This window comes from Hyla sarda, unplaced genomic scaffold (genome assembly GCF_029499605.1).
Source record: "Hyla sarda isolate aHylSar1 unplaced genomic scaffold, aHylSar1.hap1 scaffold_1183, whole genome shotgun sequence".
NCBI lineage: Eukaryota > Metazoa > Chordata > Amphibia > Anura > Hylidae > Hyla > Hyla sarda.
In genome coordinates this window covers 71,627-95,690 of record NW_026607806.1, presented here as the reverse complement: position 1 = coordinate 95,690, position 24,064 = coordinate 71,627, and the positions used below count along the sequence as shown (strand labels likewise).

Genomic DNA, 24,064 nt, shown 5'->3' with positions numbered 1-24,064 from the left:
CCTGTCAGACACTGTGTCCCCTGAATATACCTGTCAGACACTGTGTCCCCTGAATATACCTGTCAGACACTGTGTCCCCTGAATATACCTGTCAGACACGGTGTCCCCTGAATATACCTGTCAGACACTGTGTCCCCTGAATATACCTGTCAGACACTGTGTCCCCTGAATATACCTGTCAGACACTGTGTCCCCTGAATATAACCCTCAGACACTGTGTCCCCTGAATATACCTGTCAGACACTGTGTCCCCTGAATATACCTGTCAGACACTGTGTCCCCTGAATATACCTGTCAGACACTGTGTCCCCTGAATATACCTGTCAGACACTGTGTCCCCTGAATATACCTGTCAGACACTGTGTCCCCTGAATATACCTGTCAGACACTGTGTCCCCTGAATATACCTGTCAGACACTGTGTCCCCTGAATATACCTGTCAGACACTGTGTCCCCTGAATATACTGTGCCTGTCTTCCTCTTGTTTTTTCTAGACAAATGATTGTAAATGAAATATAAACGTTTCTCTTTTTATTCTGTATGAATTAAAACAAACCATTGATACATATGTGAGTAAAAAGGTTACACGGGAGGTTCCTTAGATCTTCAGTTTGTCGCCCAGAATTCTCCTGCAGTTCGAGTTTATGAATAAAAGAACAAGAAGCTTCCATACTGTCAGGATTCCGGTCCTGGTGACCTCCGGTAAATATCATTTGGATTTTCAGCAGATACAAGATAATTCCATATTAATAAACCTCTTCCTGTCTGTATAATATCCGACAATAACCTGATGGGCGAAGATTTTTTGTTTGCTCTTACAGCATTTCCTACATTCCTAACATGAATAAGGCTTCTCCCCGGTGTGAATTCTCTGATGTTTTATAACACCTGATTTATCGGTAAAACATTTTCCACATTCTGAACATGAATATGGCTTCTCCCCAGTGTGATTTCTCTGATGTCTAATAAGGTTTGATTTCTCTGTAAAACATTTCCCACATTCTGAACAAGAATATGGTTTTTCCCCAGTGTGACTTCTCTGATGAGCCTTGAGTTTGCTATTAGTTAAAAAACATTTCCCACATTCTGGACATGAAAACGGCTTCTCTCCAGTGTGATTTCTTTGATGTTTAGCAAGGCCAGATTTACCAGTAAAACATTTTCCACAGTCTGAACATGAAAATGGCTTCTCTCCTGTGTGAATTCTCTCATGTATAACAAGGCTTGATTTTTCTAGAAAACATTTCCCACATTGTAAACATGGAAACGGCTTTTCTCCTGTGTGACTTCTCTCATGTCTAGCAAGACTTGATTTTTCTAGAAAACATTTCCCACATTCTGTACATATATATGGTTTCTCTCCTGTATGCCTTCTATGATGATCATCGAGTTTTGCTTCAGTCATAAAACATTTCCCACATTCTGAACATATAAATTGCTTTTCTGCCATGTGACTTTTCTCATGTCTGCTAAAGTTTGATTTATCTGTGAAATATTTCCCACATTGTGAACATGAATACGGCTTCTCTCCTGTATGAATTCTCTTATGATTTACAAGATGTGAATGTGAAGTATAACTTTTCCCACATTCTATACATGTATATGGTTTCTCCCCTGTGTGATTTCTCTCATGGACATTGAGTTTGCCTTTAGTATAGAAATCTTTTCCACATTGTGAACATGAATAAGGCTTCTCTCCTGAGTGAATTCTCTGATGACTTACAAGATGTGATTTTGATGTAAAACATTTCCCACATTCTGAACATGGATATGGTTTCTCCCCTGTGTGACTTCTCTCATGGACCCTGAGTTTGTCTTTAGTATAAAAACCTTTTCCACATTCTGAACATGGAAACGGCTTCTCTCCTGTGTGAATTCTCTGGTGTATAACAAGATTTGATTTTGATAAAAAACACTTCCCACAATCTAAACATGGAAATTGTTTATCTATTGAGTGACTTCTCTCATGTTTGACAAGATTTGATTTAGATGTAAAACATTTCCCGCATTCTGAACATGTAAATGGTTTCTCTCCTGTGTGAAATCTCTGATGAACCTTGAGTCTGTCTTTAGTAATAAAACTTTTCCCACATTCTGAACATGGATACGGTTTCTCTCCTGTGTGAATTCTCACGTGTTTTACAAGATGAGAGTTTGTTGTAAAACTTTTTCCACATTCTGAACATGGATACGGTCTGTCTTCGGTGTGACCTCTCTCGTGATTCACAAGACTTGTTTTTGTTGTAAAACATTTGCCACATTCTGTACATGCAAATGGCTTTTCCCCAGTGTGAGTTCTCTCATGTTTTTCAAGATGTTGTTTTGATATGAAACGTTTCCCACATTCTGAACATGGAAATGGCTTATCTTCTGTGTGACTTCTCTCATGTGTAATATGATTTGATTTATTTGCAAAACATTTCCCACATACTGAACACGAATACGGCTTTTCTCCTGTGTGAATTCTCAAATGTTTTACTAGATTTGATTTTAATGAAATATATTTCCCACATACTGGACATGGATACGGCGTCTTTCGTCCATGATTTTGTTGATGCTTAAGAAAAGTTTTTTTTCCGGCAAAACATTTCCCACACTGAAAGCATGTATACGGCTTTGGTCGTCTCTTAATTCTTCTGTGTGTAAGACCTGAGCTTTTTATAAATTGTTTCCCACATTCATTTCTTTGGGACCATTCTGGATCTTCATTAAGGGTGAGGAGGTCTCCTGAAGAGTGCGGCACGAGATCGTCATCATCATCATCTTCGGCTTTATAATTCAGGGATAATAGGTTTTCATCAAAGTTATTACTGGGATGTTCTGTAAGGATAAAAAAAACAGGGATTTTGTGAATTTTTATACATATTTTATTTTTTAAAGTAAATAATTTACCACATTCCTATTAGGCTGAAAACACCGGCGCAGATTTGGAGCTAAAACCGTAAGTAAATCCAGCAGGAAATAGAAAGAGGCTTTGGTGTCCAGACTGATGTCTATAGAGATCATCATCATCATCATCCAGTCATGTCTATAGAGATCATCATCATCATCATCCAGTCATGTCTATAGAGATCATCATCATCATCATCATCCAGTCATGTCTATAGAGATCATCATCATCATCCAGTCATGTCTATAGAGATCATCATCATCATCCAGACATGTCTATAGAGATCATCATCATCATCATCATCCAGTCATGTCTATAGAGATCATCATCATCATCATCATCCAGTCATGTCTATAGAGATCATCATCATCATCATCCAGTCATGTCTATAGAGATCATCATCATCATCATCCAGTCATGTCTATAGAGATCATCATCATCATCATCATCCAGTCATGTCTATAGAGATCATCATCATCATCATCATCATCCAGTCATGTCTATAGAGATCATCATCATCATCATCCAGTCATGTCTATAGAGATCATCATCATCATCATCATCCAGTCATGTCTATAGAGATCATCATCATCATCATCATCCAGTCATGTCTATAGAGATCATCATCATCATCATCATCCAGTCATGTCTATAGAGATCATCATCATCATCATCATCATCCAGTCATGTCTATAGAGATCATCATCATCATCATCATCATCATCCAGTCATGTCTATAGAGATCATCATCATCATCATCCAGTCATGTCTATAGAGATCATCATCATCATCATCATCCAGTCATGTCTATAGAGATCATCATCATCATCATCATCCAGTCATGTCTATAGAGATCATCATCATCATCCAGTCATGTCTATAGAGATCATCATCATCATCCAGTCATGTCTATAGAGATCATCATCATCATCATCATCCAGTCATGTCTATAGAGATCATCATCATCATCATCATCCAGTCATGTCTATAGAGATCATCATCATCATCCAGTCATGTCTATAGAGATCATCATCATCATCATCCAGTCATGTCTATAGATATCATCATCATCATCCAGTCATGTCTATAGAGATCATCATCATCATCATCCAGTCATGTCTATAGAGATCATCATCATCATCATCCAGTCATGTCTATAGAGATCATCATCATCATCATCATCATCCAGTCATGTCTATAGAGATCATCATCATCATCCAGTCATGTCTATAGAGATCATCATCATCATCCAGTCATGTCTATAGAGATCATCATCATCATCATCCAGTCATGTCTATAGAGATCATCATCATCATCCAGTCATGTCTATAGAGATCATCATCATCATCCAGTCATGTCTATAGATATCATCATCATCATCCAGTCATGTCTATAGAGATCATCATCATCATCATCCAGTCATGTCTATAGAGATCATCATCATCATCATCCAGTCATGTCTATAGAGATCATCATCATCATCATCATCCAGTCATGTCTATAGAAATCATCATCATCATCATCCAGTCATGTCTATAGAGATCATCATCATCATCCAGTCATGTCTATAGAGATCATCATCATCCAGTCATGTCTATAGAGATCATCATCATCATCATCCAGTCATGTCAATAGAGATCATCATCATCATCATCATCATCATCATCCAGTCATGTCAATAGAGATCATCATCATCATCATCATCCAGTCATGTCTATAGAGATCATCATCATCATCATCCAGTCATATCTATAGAGATCATCATCATCATCCAGGCATGTCTATAGAGATCATCATCATCATCCAGGCATGTCTATAGATGATATCATCATCATCATCATCATCATCATCATCATCATCATCATCCAGTCATGTCAATAGAGATCATCATCATCATCATCATCCAGTCATGTCTATAGAGATCATCATCATCATCATCCAGTCATATCTATAGAGATCATCATCATCATCCAGGCATGTCTATAGAGATCATCATCATCATCCAGGCATGTCTATAGATGATATCATCATCATCATCATCATCATCATCATCCAGTCATGTCAATAGAGATCATCATCATCATCATCATCATCATCATCATCCAGTCATGTCTATAGAGATCATCATCATCATCATCATCCAGTCATGTCTATAGAGATCATCATCATCATCATCATCATCCAGTCATGTCTATAGAGATCATCATCATCATCATCATCATCCAGTCATGTCTATAGAGATCATCATCATCATCATCCAGTCATGTCTATAGAGATCATCATCATCATCATCATCCAGTCATGTCTATAGAGATCATCATCATCATCATCATCATCCAGTCATGTCTATAGAGATCATCATCATCATCATCATCCAGTCATGTCTATAGAGATCATCATCATCATCATCATCATCCAGTCATGTCTATAGAGATCATCATCATCATCATCCAGTCATGTCTATAGAGATCATCATCATCATCATCATCATCCAGTCATGTCTATAGAGATCATCATCATCATCATCATCATCATCATCCAGTCATGTCTATAGAGATCATCATCATCATCATCATCATCCAGTCATGTCTATAGAGATCATCATCATCATCATCCAGTCATGTCTATAGAGATCATCATCATCATCATCATCATCCAGTCATGTCTATAGAGATCATCATCATCATCATCATCCAGTCATGTCTATAGAGATCATCATCATCATCATCATCATCCAGTCATGTCTATAGAGATCATCATCATCATCATCATCCAGTCATGTCTATAGAGATCATCATCATCATCATCATCATCCAGTCATGTCTATAGAGATCATCATCATCATCCAGTCATATCTATAGAGATCATCATCATCATCCAGTCATATCTATAGAGATCATCATCATCATCATCATCATCATCCAGTCATGTCTATAGAGATCATCATCATCATCATCATCATCCAGTCACCTTCCTCAGCTCCTGACTATACATAACACAAGGGGTCACTGGGGCCTGAAGGGTTAAAGGGGTACTCCCGTGAAAAAGACATTTTTTTCAAATAAACTGGTGCCAGTAAGTTAAACAGATTTGTAAATTACTTCTATATAAAAATCTTAATCCTTCCAGTACTTATCAGCTGCTGTACGCTCCACAGGAAGTTGTGTAGTCCTTTCCAGTCTGAGCACAGTGCTCTCTGCTGCCACCTCTGTCCATGTCAGGAACTGTCCAGAGTTCAAGCAGATCCCCACAGCAAACCTCTGCAGACAGTTCCTGACATGGACAGAGGTGGTAGCAGAGAGCACTGTGCTCAGACTGGAAAGAACTAGACAACTTCCTGTGGAGCATACAGCAGCTGATAAGTACTGGAAGGATTAAGATTTTTATATAGAAGTAATTTACAAATCTAACAAAAGAAGAGAAGGTTCCAGCTCCACCAATAAATGTAACTGTAATTGATATCATCATAAAACCAATGAGGTCAAAACCAACGTCCACCGACGCGTTTCTAACAATTATGTTCTTAATCATGGTATAAGATCTGCTCAACATGAAGAGTATATATATATATATAGTGAGGTGTCCATACAGACAGCTCCTCCCACAACAGGCGGGGCTTCTATCAGCACCATTTCTGTGTAATTAGTAGGAAGGAAAAACAAATCATTTTATGTTCAGACACAAGCGACATAAAATATATATATATACAGTGACCTCCGACCTACCATATATACAGTGACCTCCGACCTACCATATATATATATATATATATATATACAGTGACCTCCGACCTACCATATATATATATATATATATATACAGTGACCTCCGACCTACCATATATATATATATATATATATATATATATATATACAGTGACCTCCGACCTACCATATATATATATATATATATATATATATATATATACAGTGACCTCCGACCTACCATATATATATATATATATATATATATATATATACAGTGACCTCCGACCTACCATATATATATATATATATATATATATATATATACAGTGACCTCCGACCTACCATATATACAGTGACCTCCGACCTACCATATATATATATATATACAGTGACCTCCGACCTACCATATATATATATATATATATATATATATACAGTGACCTCCGACCTACCATATATACAGTGACCTCCGACCTACCATATATACAGTGACCTCCGACCTACCATATATATATACAGTGACCCCCGACCTATCATATATATATACAGTGACCTCCGACCTACCATATATACAGTGACCTCCGACCTACCATATATATATATATATATACAGTGACCTCAGACCTACCATATATACAGTGACCTCCGACCTACCATATATACAGTGACCTCCGACCTACCATATATATACAGTGACCCCCGACCTATCATATATATATATACAGTGACCTCCGACCTACCATATATACAGTGACCTCCGACCTACCATATATATATATATATATACAGTGACCTCCGACCTACCATATATATATATATATATATATATATATATACAGTTACCTCCGACCTACCATATATACAGTGACCTCCGACCTACCATATATATATATATACAGTGACCTCCGACCTACCATATATATATATATACAGTGACCTCCGACCTACCATATATATATACAGTGACCTCCGACCTACCATATATATATATATACAGTGACCTCCGACCTACCATATATATATATATACAGTGACCTCCGACCTACCATATATACAGTGACCTCCGATCTACCATATATATATATACAGTGACCTCCGACCTACCATATATATATATATACACTGACCTCCGACCTACTATATATATATACAGTGACCTCCAACCTACTATATATATATACAGTGACCTCCGACCTACCATATATATATATATATATATATATATATATATACTGTGACCTCAGACCTACCATATATATATATACAGTGACCTCCGACCTACTATATATATATACAGTGACCTCCGACCTACTATATATATATATACAGTGACCTCCGACCTACTATATATATATACAGTGACCCCCAACCTACCATATATATATATATACAGTGACCCCCGACCTACCATATATATATACAGTGACCTCCGACCTACCATATATACAGTGACCCCCGACCTACCATATATATATATACAGTGACCCCCGACCTACCATATATATATATATATATATACAGTGACCCCCGACCTACCATATATACAGTGACCTCCGACCTACCATATATATATATACAGTGACCTCCGACCTACCATATATATATATACAGTGACCCCCGACCTACCATATATACAGTGACCCCCGACCTACCATATATATATATACAGTGACCCCCGACCTACCATATATACAGTGACCCCCGACCTACCATATATATATATATATATATACAGTGACCCCCGACCTACCATATATACAGTGACCTCCGACCTACCATATATATATATACAGTGACCTCCGACCTACCATATATATATACAGTGACCTCCGACCTACCATATATATATATACAGTGACCTCCGACCTACCATATATATATATATATACAGTGACCTCCGACCTACCATATATATACAGTGACCTCCGACCTACCATATATATATATATACAGTGACCTCCGACCTACCATATATATATATACAGTGACCTCCGACCTACCATATATACAGTGACCTCCGACCTACCATATATATATACAGTGACCTCCGACCTACCATATATATATATATATATATATACAGTGACCTCCGACCTACCATATATATATATACAGTGACCTCCGACCTACCATATATACAGTGACCTCCGACCTACCATATATATATACAGTGACCTCCGACCTACCATATATATATATATACAGTGACCTCCGACCTACTATATATATATACAGTGACCTCCAACCTACTATATATATATATATACAGTGACCTCCGACCTACCATATATATATATACAGTGACCTCCGACCTACTATATATATATACAGTGACCTCCAACCTACTATATATATGTATACAGTGACCCCCGACCTACCATATATACAGTGACCCCCGACCTACCATATATATATACAGTGACCTCCGACCTACCATATATATATACAGTGACCCCCGACCTACCATATATACAGTGACCCCCGACCTACCATATATATATATACAGTGACCCCCGACCTACCATATATACAGTGACCCCCGACCTACCATATATATATATATATATATATATATATACAGTGACCCCCGACCTACCATATATACAGTGACCCCCGACCTACCATATATATATATATATATATATATATATATATATATATATACAGTGACCTCCGACCTACCATATATATATACAGTGACCCCCCGACCTACCATATATATATACAGTGACCTCCCCGACCTACCATATATATATACAGTGACCCCCGACCTACCATATATATATACAGTGACCCCCGACCTACCATATATATATATATATATATATATATACAGTGACCCCCGACCTACCATATATACAGTGACCCCCGACCTACCATATATATATATATATATACAGTGACCTCCGACCTACCTATATATATACAGTGACCGCCCCGACCTACCATATATATATACAGTGACCCCCGACCTACCATATATATATACAGTGACCCCTGACCTACCATATATATATACAGTGACCCCCGACCTACCATATATATATACAGTGACCTCCCCGACCTACCATATATATATACAGTGACCCCCGACCTACCATATATATATATATATATATATATATACAGTGACCCCCGACCTACCATATATACAGTGACCCCCGACCTACCATATATATATATATATATACAGTGACCTCCGACCTACCTATATATATACAGTGTCCGCCCCGACCTACCATATATATATACAGTGACCCCCGACCTACCATATATATATACAGTGACCCCCGACCTACCATATATATATATATATATATATATACAGTGACCCCCGACCTACCATATATACAGTGACCCCCGACCTACCATATATATATATATATATACAGTGACCTCCGACCTACCTATATATATACAGTGACCGCCCCGACCTACCATATATATATACAGTGACCCCCGACCTACCATATATATATACAGTGACCCCTGACCTACCATATATATATACAGTGACCCCCGACCTACCATATATATATATACAGTGACCTCCCCAACCTACCATATATATATATATATATATATATATATACAGTGACCCCCGACCTACCATATATATATATACAGTGACCCCCAACCTACCATATATACAGTGACCCCCGACCTACCATATATATATATATACAGTGACCCCCGACCTACCATATATACAGTGACCCCCGACCTACCATATATATATATATATATATATATATATACAGTGACCCCTGACCTACCATATATACAGTGACCCCTGACCTACCATATATACAGTGACCCCCGACCTACCATATATACAGTGACCCCCGACCTACCATATATATATATATACAGTGACCCCCGACCTACCATATATATATATATATATATATACAGTGACCCCCGACCTACCATATATATATACAGTGACCCCGACCTACCATATATATATACAGTGACCCCGACCTATCATATATATATACAGTGACCCCCAACCTACCATATATATATATACAGTGACCCCCCCGACCTACCATATATATATATATATATATATATATATATACAGTGACCCCCGACCTACCATATATATATATATACAGTGACCCCCGACCTACCATATATATATATATATATATATATATATATACAGTGACCCCCGACCTACCATATATACAGTGACCCCCGACCTACCATATATATATATATATACAGTGACCCCTGACCTACCATATATATATATACAGTGACCCCTGACCTACCATATATACAGTGACCCCCGACCTACCATATATATATATATATATACAGTGACCCCCGACCTACCATATATATATATATATATATACAGTGACCCCCGACCTACCATATATATATACAGTGACCCCGACCTACCATATATATATACAGTGACCCCGACCTATCATATATATATACAGTGACCCCCAACCTACCATATATATATATACAGTGACCCCCCCGACCTACCATATATATATACAGTGACCCCCGACCTACCATATATATATACAGTGACCTCCGACCTACAATATATATATATACAGTTACCTCCGACCTACAATATATATATATACAGTTACCTCCGACCTACAATATATATATACAGTGACCCCCGACCTACCATATATATATACAGTGACCTCCGACCTACAATATATATATATACAGTGACCTCTGACCTACAATATATATATACAGTGACCCCCGACCTACCATATATATATACAGTGACCTCCGACCTACAATATATATATATACAGTTACCTCCGACCTACAATATATATATATACAGTTACCTCCGACCTACAATATATATATACAGTGACCCCCGACCTACCATATATATATACAGTGACCTCCGACCTACAATATATATATATACAGTGACCTCTGACCTACAATATATATATACAGTGACCCCCGACCTACCATATATATATATATACAGTGACCTCCGACCTACCATATATATATGTACAGTGACCTCCGACCTACAATATATATATATATATACAGTGACCTCCGACCTACAATATATATATATACATATATATAAATATTCCAACAATAAATCCAACAACACTCACGGGTTCAAGTGAACAAACGCAACGGTGTTTATTTAAACCATGTTCAGATGCAACGTTTCAGTGATATCCGCCACCTTTTTCCAGCTTGATATATACAAATGTGCAAGACAAACCTTTATATGGTATCACATTAATTAATTACAGACTCCAATCAATATAATCAAACAAAATTCATACAGTAAAAAGACATGATCAATACAAAATATATAATATATAAAGTGCACGTGATGACAGTGTAATCAGAAACAACAATGGTCCCGTACATACAATCGATCATCGTTGTTATAAAAAATATAGAGCGCAGATAATAAAGGCGCAGCTGCAACTGCATCTTATAGTGATTAAAAACAACATTGCCATGGGGACAGACCACTCCCCTCCCGCGTATGTTGTCATATGGCTCCCGGTCATGTGACGCTCCCGAGCTCCGCCCCGTCATCACGAAAACGGCATCAAGAGACCTGGCGGAGACACGGGAGCGCCACAAGTGCCAGGATCAAACTGACATCATGAATCATAATTTAGAATACAAATAATATCTGAAAAGATAAAAGGTGATGTACAAAATAAATAAACACCGGTATTGGATCAGGAAGGCTAGACTGGATCTGCCGGTGTCCAAACATTTTGTTGAGGCGAGTTGCGGTTTACATGAATTGACCAAGTACCAGAGAGTAAGAAGGACGGAGACAGAATCAATGGTTTGAAGAAACGGGAGTTATATTGGATCGATGAGTTGGACACGTTACGTCCATGTGGCCTGAATGTAGATTTTATTGTTACATCGGATATTTACAATGCGAAGGTCAATGTCGGCTGTGGAGAATGTGTTTAAGTGGTTAACGATGTAACATATATTATTGATACTTTCCTTCTGTTTTGTTTTAGATATTGAAGTATTTGCTTGTCGGGGGAGGGGACAGACCAAAGACACCGACACGGAATATACTATTATAATTCTTTACATTACTCTTCCATGTGTGTAATAAAAACGTTCCTTCTGACTATTTGAGGATTTTAGTTATGAGTGATGTACAAAGGAGCAATGTTATGTATTTATATATGTCTTTAGGAAGGTTAAAGATCCCTATGTGAATATGGAGAATCATTATGACGTGGGGATTGGAGACATATATCCACATTACACACTTAGTATAATATATATAATATAATAATATTATTATTATACTCACTGTATTTTATATACTAACATTGACATATACTAACTATTCACATATAATACACTTTTTGCATTCTTCTTACGGTCACATTGTAGAACATTGAGTATACTACCCCCCCCCCCCCCCCCTTACCTTAGGTAGGTGTTCTCCGTGGATGTACCTCTGGATGCACCTGTATACCTATATACATTTGTGTGCCCATTGACGTATCCACCGATATAAACTATTTTCCCCCCTATTCACATGATGCGTTATTTGATGCGTTTGTTGGTGTACTTTATTATTCTTAGGCTTCCTTGTCATCCACAGACCGGGTGGGAACGGTTTTATTTTCCTCTTGGCCTTTGATGATAATAATGTTTTTTGCCCCTGTATTTATTTTGTACATCACCTTTTATCTTTTCAGATATTATTTGTATTCTAAATTATGATTCATGATGTCAGTTTGATCCTGGCACTTGTGGCGCTCCCGTGTCTCCACCAGGTCTCTTGATGCCGTTTTCGTGATGACGGGGCGGAGCTCGGGAGCGTCACATGACCGGGAGCCATATGACAACATACGCGGGAGGGGAGTGGTCTGTCCCCATGGCAATGTTGTTTTTAATCACTATAAGATGCAGTTGCAGCTGCGCCTTTATTATCTGCGCTCTATATTTTTTATAACAACGATGATCGATTGTATGTACGGGACCATTGTTTGTTTCTGATTACACTGTCATCACGTGCACTTTATATATTATACATTTTGTATTGATCATGTCTTTTTACTGTATGAATTTTGTTTGATTATATTGATTGGAGTCTGTAATTAATTAATGTGATACCATATAAAGGTTTGTCTTGCACATTTGTATATATCAAGCTTGAAAAAGGTGGCGGATATCACTGAAACGTTGCATCGGAACATGGTTTAAATAAAACACCGTTGCGTTTGTTCACTTGAACCCGTGAGTGTTGTTGGATTTATTGCTGGAATATTTATATATACACAGTGACCCCCCCCAACCTACCATATATATATATATATATATATATATATGTATATACAGTGACCCCCCCCCGACCTACGATGGCCCCGAAATACCATATATATCTACAGTGACCCCCCCGACCTACGATGGCCCCGACATACCATATATATATACAGTGACCCCCCGACCTACGATGGCCCCAACATACCATATATATATACAGTGACCCCCCGACCTACGATGGCCCCGACATACCATATATATATATTTACAGTGACCCCCCTGACCTACGATGGCCCCGACATACCATATATATACAGTGACCCCCCCCCCCCCGACCTACGATGGCCCCGACATACCATATATATATATATACAGTGACCCCCTGACCTACGAATGGCCCCGACATACCATATATATACAGTGACCCCCCCCGACCTACGATGGCCCCGACATACCATATATATACAGTGACACCCCCCCCCCGACCTACGATGGCCCCGACATACCATATATATATATATATATACAGTGACCCCCCCGACCTACGATGGCCCCGACATACCATATATATATATAGTGACCCCCCGACCTACGATGGCCCCGACATACCATATATATACAGTGACCCCCCCGACCTACGATGGCCCCGACATACCATATATATACAGTGACCCCCCCGACCTACGATGGCCCCGACATACCATATATATACAGTGACCCCCCCGACCTACGATGGCCCCGACATACCATATATATACAGTGACCCCCCCGACCTACGATGGCCCCGACATACCATATATATACAGTGACCCCCGACCTACGATGGCCCCGACATACCATATATATACAGTGACCCCTGACCTACGATGGCCCCGACATACCATATATATATACAGTGACCCCCCGACCTACGATGGCCCCGACATACCATATATATATATACAGTGACCCCCCGACCTACGATGGCCCCGACATACCATATATATACAGTGACCCCCCGACCTATGATGGCCCCGACATACCATATATATACAGTGACCCCCGACCTACGATGGCCCCGACATACCATATATATAGAGTGACCCCCCCCGACCTACGATGGCCCCGACATACCATATATATATACAGTGACCCCCCCCGACCTAAGATGGCCCCGACATACCATATATATACAGTGACCCCCCGACCTACGATGGCCCCGACATACCATATATATACAGTGACCCCCCCGACCTACGATGGCCCCGACATACCATATATATACAGTGACCCCCGACCTACGATGGCCCCGACATACCATATATATACAGCGACCCCCGACCTACGATGGCCCCGACATACCATATATATACAGTGACCCCCCCCCGACCTACGATGGCCCCGAAATACCATATATATATACAGTGACCCCCCCCCCGACCTACGATGGTCCCGACATACCATATATATACAGTGACCCCCCCGACCCTATGATGGCCCCGACATACCATATATATATACAGTGACCTCCCGACCTATGATGGCCCCGACATACCATATATATACAGTGACCCCCCGACCTACGATGGCCCCGACATACCATATATATATATACAGTGACCCCCCCGACCTACAATGGTCCCGATATCCAATTATATATGCAGTGACCCCCCCCCCCGACCTACGATGGCCCCAACATACCATATATATATACAGTGACCCCCCCCCGACCTACGATGGCCCCGACATACCATATATATATATATATATATATATATATACAGTGACCCCCCGACCTACGATGGCCCCGACATACCATATATATACAGTGACCCCCCCCCCGACCTACGATGGCCCCGACATACCATATATATACAGTGGCCCCCCCCCGACCTACGATGGCCCCAACATACCATATGTATACAGTGACCCCCTGACCTCCGATGGCCCCGACATACCATATATATACAGTGACTCCCCCGACCTACGATGGCCCCGACATACCATATATATACAGTGACCCCCCGACCTACGATGGCCCCGACATACCATATATATACAGTGACCCCCCCCGACCTACGATGGCCCCGACATACCATATATATACAGTGACCCCCCGACCTACGATGGCCCCGACATACCATATATATAGTGACCCCCTGACCTACGATGGCCCCGACATACCATATATATACAGTGACCCCCCCGACCTACGATGGCCCCGACATACCATATATATACAGTGACCCCCCCCGACCTCCGATGGCCCCGACATACCATATATATACAGTGACTCCCCCGACCTACGATGGCCCCGACATACCATATATATATACAGTGACCTCCCGACCTACGATGGCCCCGACATACCATATATATATATACAGTGACCCCCCCGACCTACGATGGCCCCGACATACCATATATATACAGTGACCCCCCGACCTCCGATGGCCCCGACATACCATATATATACAGTGACTCCCCCGACCTACGATGGCCCCGACATACCATATATATATACAGTGACCTCCCGACCTACGATGGCCTCGACATACCATATATATATACAGTGACCCCCGATCTACGATGGCCCGACATACCATATATATACAGTGACCCCCCGACCTACGATGGCCCCGACATACCATATATATATACAGTGACCCCCCGACCTACGATGGCCCCGACATACCATATATATACAGTGACCCCCGATCTACGATGGCCCCGACATACCATATATATATACAGTGACCCCCCGACCTACGATGGCCCCGACATACCATATATATACAGTGACTCCCCCGACCTACGATGGCCCCGACATACCATATATATACAGTGACCTCCCGACCTACGATGGCCCCGACATACCATATATATACAGTGACCCCCGACCTACGATGGCCCCGACATACCATATATATACAGTGACTCCCCCGACCTACGATGGCCCCAACATACCATATATATACAGTGACCCCCCGACCTACGATGGCCCCGACATACCATATATATACAGTGACCCCCCCCCGACCAACGATGGCCCCGACATACCATATATATACAGTGACCCCCCGACCTCCGATGGCCCCGACATACCATATATATATACAGTGACCCCCCGACCTCCGATGGTCCCGACATACCATATATATACAGTGACCCCCCGACCTCCGATGGCCCCGACATACAATATATATATACAGTGACCCCCCGACCTCCAATGGCCCCGACATACCATATATATATACAGTGACCCCCCGACCTATGATGGCCCCGACATACCATATATATACAGTGACCCTCCGACCTACGATGGCCCCGACATACCATATATACACAGTGACCCTCCGACCTACGATGGCCCCGACATACCATATATATACAGTGACCCCCCGACCTACGATGGCCCCGACATACCATATATATACAGTGACCCCCCCGACCTACGATGGCCCCGACATACCATATATATACAGTGACCCCCCCGACCTACGATGGCCCCGACATACCATATATATACAGTGACCCCCGACCTACGATGGCCCCGACATACCATATATATATACAGTGACCCCCGACCTACGATGGCCCCGACATACCATATATATATACAGTGACCCCCGACCTACGATGGCCCCGACATACCATATATATATATACAGTGACCCCAACTTACGATGGCCCCGACATACCATATGTATATATACAGTGACCCCCCGACCTACGATGGCCCCGACATACCATATATATACAGTGACCCCCCGACCTACGATGGCCCCGACATACCATATATATACAGTGACCCCCCGACCTACGATGGCCCCGACATACCATATATATACAGTGACCCCCGATCTACGATGGCCCCGACATACCATATATATAGAGTGACCCCCCCCCCGACCTACGATGGCCCCGACATACCATATATATACAGTGACCCCCCGACCTACGATGGCCCCGACATACCATATATATATATATATATATATATACATTGACCCCCCGACCTACGATGGCTCCGACATACCATATATATATACAGTGACCCCCCCCCCGACCTACGATGGCCCCGACATACCATATATATACAGTGACCCCCCCGACCTACGATGGCCCCGACATACCATATATATACAGTGACCCCCCGACCTACGATGGCCCCGACATACCATATATATACAGTGACCCCCCCGACCTACGATGGCCCCGACATACCATATATATACAGTGACCCCCTGACCTACGATGGCCCCGACATACCATATATATATACAGTGACTCCCCCGACCTACGATGGCCCCGACATACCATATATATATATACAGTGACTCCCCCGACCTACGATGGCCCCGACATACCATATATATATATACAGTGACCCCCCAGACCTACGATGGCCCCGACATACCATATATATACAGTGACCCCCCCGACCTACGATGGCCCCGACATACTATATATATATAGTGACCCCCCCGACCTACGATGGCCCCGACATACCATATATATATACAGTGACTCCCCCGACCTACGATGGCCCCGACATACCATATATATACAGTGACCCCCCGACCTACGATGGCCCCGACATACTATATATATACAGTGACCCCCCCGACCTACGATGGCCCCGACATACCATATATATATACAGTGACCCCCCGACCTACGATGGCCCCGACATACCATATATATACAGTGACCCCCCGACCTACGATGGCCCCGACATACCATATATATACAGTGACCCCCCCGACCTACGATGGCCCCGACATACCATATATATACAGTGACCCCCCGACCTACGATGGCCCCGACATACCATATATATACAGTGACCCCCCGACCTACGATGGCCCCGACATACCATATATATATACAGTGACCCCCCCGACCTACGATGGTCCCGACATACCATATATATATACAGTGACCTCCCGACCTACGATGGCCCCGACATACCATATATATACAGTGACCCCCCCGACCTACGATGGCCCCGACATACCATATATATACAGTGACCCCCTGACCTACGATGGCCCCGACATACCATATATATACAGTGACCCCCCGACCTACAATGGCCCCGACATACCATATATATATACAGTGACCCCCGACCTACGATGGCCCTGACATACCATATATATACAGTGACCCCCGACCTCCGATGGCCCTGACATACCATATATATACAGTGACCCCCGACCTACGATGGCCCCGACATACCATATATATACAGTGACCCCCGACCTACGATGGCCCCGACATACCATATATATACAGTGACCCCCGACCTACGATGGCCCCGACATACCATATATATATATATACAGTGACCCCCCGACCTACGATGGCCCCGACATACCATATATATACAGTGACCCCCCCGACCTACGATGGCCCCGACATACCATATATATACAGTGACCCCCCGACCTACGATGGCCCCGACATACCATATATATACAGTGACCCCCGATCTACGATGGCCCCGACATACCATATATATACAGTGATCCCCCGACCTACGATGGCCCCGACATACCATATATATACAGTGACCCCCCGACCTACGATGTCCCCGACATACCATATATATATATATATACATTGACCCCCCGACCTACGATGGCTCCGACATACCATATATATATATACAGTGACCCCCCAGACCTACGATGGCCCCGACATACCATATATATACAGTGACCCCCCCGACCTACGATGGCCCCGACATACTATATATATAGTGACCCCCCCGACCTACGATGGCCCCGACATACCATATATATACAGTGACCCCCCGACCTACGATGGCCCCGACATACTATATATATACAGTGACCCCCCCGACCTACGATGGCCCCGACATACCATATATATATACAGTGACCCCCCGACCTACGATGGCCCCGACATACCATATATATACAGTGACCCCCCGACCTACGATGGCCCCGACATACCATATATATACAGTGACCCCCCCGACCCACGATGGCCCCGACATACCATATATATACAGTGACCCCCCGACCTACGATGGCCCCGACATACCATATATATACAGTGACCCCCTGACCTACGATGGCCCCGACATACCATATATATACAGTGACCCCCCGACCTACAATGGCCCCGACATACCATATATATATACAGTGACTCCCCCGACCTACGATGGCCCCGACATACCATATATATACAGTGACCCCCCGACCTATGATGGCCCCGACATACCATATATATACAGTGACCCCCCGACCTACGATGGCCCCGACATACCATATATATACAATTACCCCCGACCTACGATGGCCCCGACATACCATATATATACAGTGACCCCCCGACCTACGATGGCCCCGACATACCATATATATACAATTACCCCCGACCTACGATGGCCCCGACATACCATATATATACAGTGACCCCCCGACCTATGATGGCCCCGACATACCATATATACAGTGACCCCCCGACCTACGATGGCCCCGACATACCATATATATATATATATATATATATATAGTGACCCCCCGACCTACGATGGCCCCGACATACCATATATATACAGTGACCCCCCGACCTACGATGGCCCCGACATACCATATATATACAGTGACCCCCCCGACCTACGATGGCCCCGACATACCATATATATACAGTGACCCCCTGACCTACGATGGCCCCGACATACCATATATATACAGTGACCCCCCGACATACGATGGCCCCGACATACCATATATATACAGTGACCCCCCCCCCGACCTACGATGGCCCCGACATACCATATATATATACAGTGACCCCCCGACCTACGATGGCCCTGACATACCATATATATACAGTGACCCCCCGACCTACGATGGCCCCGACATACCATATATATACAGTGACCCCCCGACCTACGATGGCCCCGACATACCATATATATACAGTGACCCCCCCCGACCTACGATGGCCCTGACATACCATATATATATATACAGTGACCCCCCGACCTACGATGGCCCCGACATACCATATATATATATACAGTGACCCCCCGACCTACGATGGCCCCGACATACCATATATATACAGTGACCCCCCGACCTACGATGGCCCCGACATACCATATATATACAGTGACCCCCCCCCGACCTACGATGGCCCTGACATACCATATATATATATACAGTGACCCCCCGACCTACGATGGCCCCGACATACCATATATATATACAGTGACCCCCCGACCTACGATGGCCCCGACATACCATATATATACAGTGACCCCCCGACCTACGATGGCCCCGACATACCATATATACAGTGACCCCCCGACCTACGATGGCCCCGACATACCATATATATACAGTGACCCCCCCCCGACCTACGATGGCCCTGACATACCATATATATATATACAGTGACCTCCCGACCTACGATGGCCCCGACATACCATATATATACAGTGACCCCCGACCTACGATGGCCCCGACATACTATATATATAGTGACCCCCCCGACCTACGAAGGCCCCGACATACCATATATATATATACAGTGACCCCCGACCTACGATGGCCCCGACATACTATATATATAGTGACCCCCCCGACCTACGATGGCCCCGACATACCATATATATACAGTGACCCCCCCGACCTACGATGGCCCCGACAAACCGTATATATACAGTGACCCCCCGACCTATGATGGCCCCGACATACCATATATACAGTGACCCCCCGACCTACGATGGCCCCGACATACCGTATATATACAGTGACCCCCCGACCTATGATGGCCCCGACATACCATATATACAGTGACCCCCCGACCTATGATGGCCCCGACATACCATATATACAGTGACCTCCCGACCTACGATGGCCCCGACATACCATATATATAGTGACCCCCCCGACCTACGATGGCCCCGACATACCGTATATATACAGTGACCCCCCCGACCTACGATGGCCTCGACATACCGTATATATACAGTGACCCCCCGACCTACGATGGCCCCGACATACCATATATATACAGTGACCCCCCCGACCTACGATGGCCCCGACATACCATATATATACAGTGACTCCCCGACCTACGATGGCCCCGACATACCATATATATATACAGTGACCCCCCGACCTACGATGGCCCCGACATACCATATATATACAGTGACCCCCCCGACCTACGATGGCTCCGACATATCATATATATATATATATATATAGATATAGTGACCCCCCGACCTACGATGGCCCCGACATACCATATATATACAGTGACCCCCCGACCTACGATGGCCCCGACATACCATATATATACAGTGACCCCCCGACCTACGATGGCCCTGACATACCATATATATACAGTGACCCCCGACCTACGATGGCCCCGACATACCATATATACCTCGTGTGGTCCGCTGACGATCACTTACCTGTCCTCGGGGCTCCAGCGCGTCCTCTTCGGGATCCCCTGCATCGTTGGCGTTTTCCATCGTCGTCATCACGTCGCTGCGCACGCCGTCCCGTCATCCAATAGGAGCGGCGTGCGTAGCGATGGCGGCGGCGGAGAGTGAGGATGCCGGGGAAGCAGAGACCTTGCTGGAGCGTCGGGGACACCCCGGGGACGCGGCGATAGCGATGGAAGGCGACATCCCGGGCAGCGGTGAGCGGCGGGGACACGTGAGTATAACCTCCAATATCAGTGGTCTACAACTTGCGGACCTCCAGATGTTGCAGCCGTTGGCTGTCCGGGCATGCTGGGTGTTGTAGTTTTGCAACATCTGGAGGTCCGCAGGTTGTAGACCACTGTCCTATACTTTACATCGCACGGATCCCTCAACATACGATGGTTTCAACAAACGATGGTCCATTTGGAGCGGATTCCCATCGTATGTTGAGGGATCACTGTACACTACTTATTATTCCATGTTTCTATCTTCCCAAGAAAATTCAATGCTAAGGCGGCGCTCACACTATAAAATTCATCCGTTTTAAAGATCCGTTTGATGTTCCGTTATGAAAACCCTGAAAATCGCCCATTAGAAAGTCCCATTATAGTCTACGGGATTGTTACATTATCCGCTTTAATCCGTTATAGTCCATACGTTATTTTGTGACGGGAGATCGTAACATACTGCACGCACTATTTCTTCCGTTCATTCTCCCGTCACAAAATAACGTACGGACTATAACGGATTAAAACGGATAATGTAACAATCCCGTAGACTATAATGGGATTTTCTAACGAACGTTTAATGGCCGATTTTCAGGGTTTTCATAACGGAACATCAAACGGATCTTTAAAACGGATGAATTTTATAGCGTTAGCGCCGCCTAATTCAGACACCTGCGATTCCACACAAGACGACAAGACTGTTCAAAAACAAACTAGGAACTCTCCGCTCCTCCCGAGTAAAAGACGTAAAAGACGCGTATATGAACCTTTCCATCGGACGGTGCGTCTTTTGTGTCGCGGTCAATGTCTGCTTTGTCTAAACATATATCTGAAGTTCACCATGGTGATTTGGCTTCAATAGAATTATGTGGAATCGAACGTGTACACCCCCCCCCCCCCATCGCGGTGGAGATTGGGCGCGCAATTTGTTGGAAAGAGAAGCTTATTGGATTTTGGTTCTTGACACCAGATTTCCATCCGGCATGAACTGTAAGAACGATCTAGAATACATCTATCACTTATATGACTATTGGGTTTACAATATATTTTTATTTCTCTTATTTTGTAATGAAATTGTCGTCACCTACGTTATCTCTTATGTGTGAACACGTGCGGGGGTTGTTCTGTTCGGTCAATTATCATGTAGGAAACCTTACTCGGGAGAAGCAGAGAGTCGCTGGTTTGTTTTTGTGTCATCTTGTGTGACATCGCCGGGGTATGAATTAGAAACGTGGAATAATAAGTAGCGTATATACGAAAATATTCTGTCCGAACCGGTAAAGATTGTTTGGGAAGCTGCCGATTCTGTCTGAACCTGTAAAGATTGTTTGGGAAGCTGCCGATTCTGTCTGAACCTGTAAAGATTGTTTGGGAAGCTGCCGATTCTGTCTGAACCTGTAAAGATTGTTTGGGAAGCTGCCGATTCTGTCCGAACCTGTAAAGATCGTTTGGGAAGCTGCCGATTCTGTCTGAACCTGTAAAGATTGTTTGGGAAGCT

At 43.1% G+C, this 24,064-nt stretch overlaps 1 protein-coding gene across 6 annotated transcripts in view; it reads right to left on the bottom strand.

Annotated features, from left to right (window-relative positions):
* Window positions 1-531: 531 nt before the first annotated feature.
* The window catches only part of LOC130302809 (zinc finger protein 665-like), a 41,980-nt gene continuing 18,447 nt past the window's right edge, over window positions 532-24,064 (bottom strand). For all 6 annotated transcript variants that reach the window (XM_056551739.1, XM_056551738.1, XM_056551741.1 and 3 more), the window contains one exon: window positions 532-2,820. In XM_056551739.1, coding sequence (XP_056407714.1) covers window positions 836-2,820 — 1,985 coding nt within the window. In that variant the 3' untranslated portion in view covers window positions 532-835. The remainder of the gene's footprint in view (window positions 2,821-24,064) is intronic.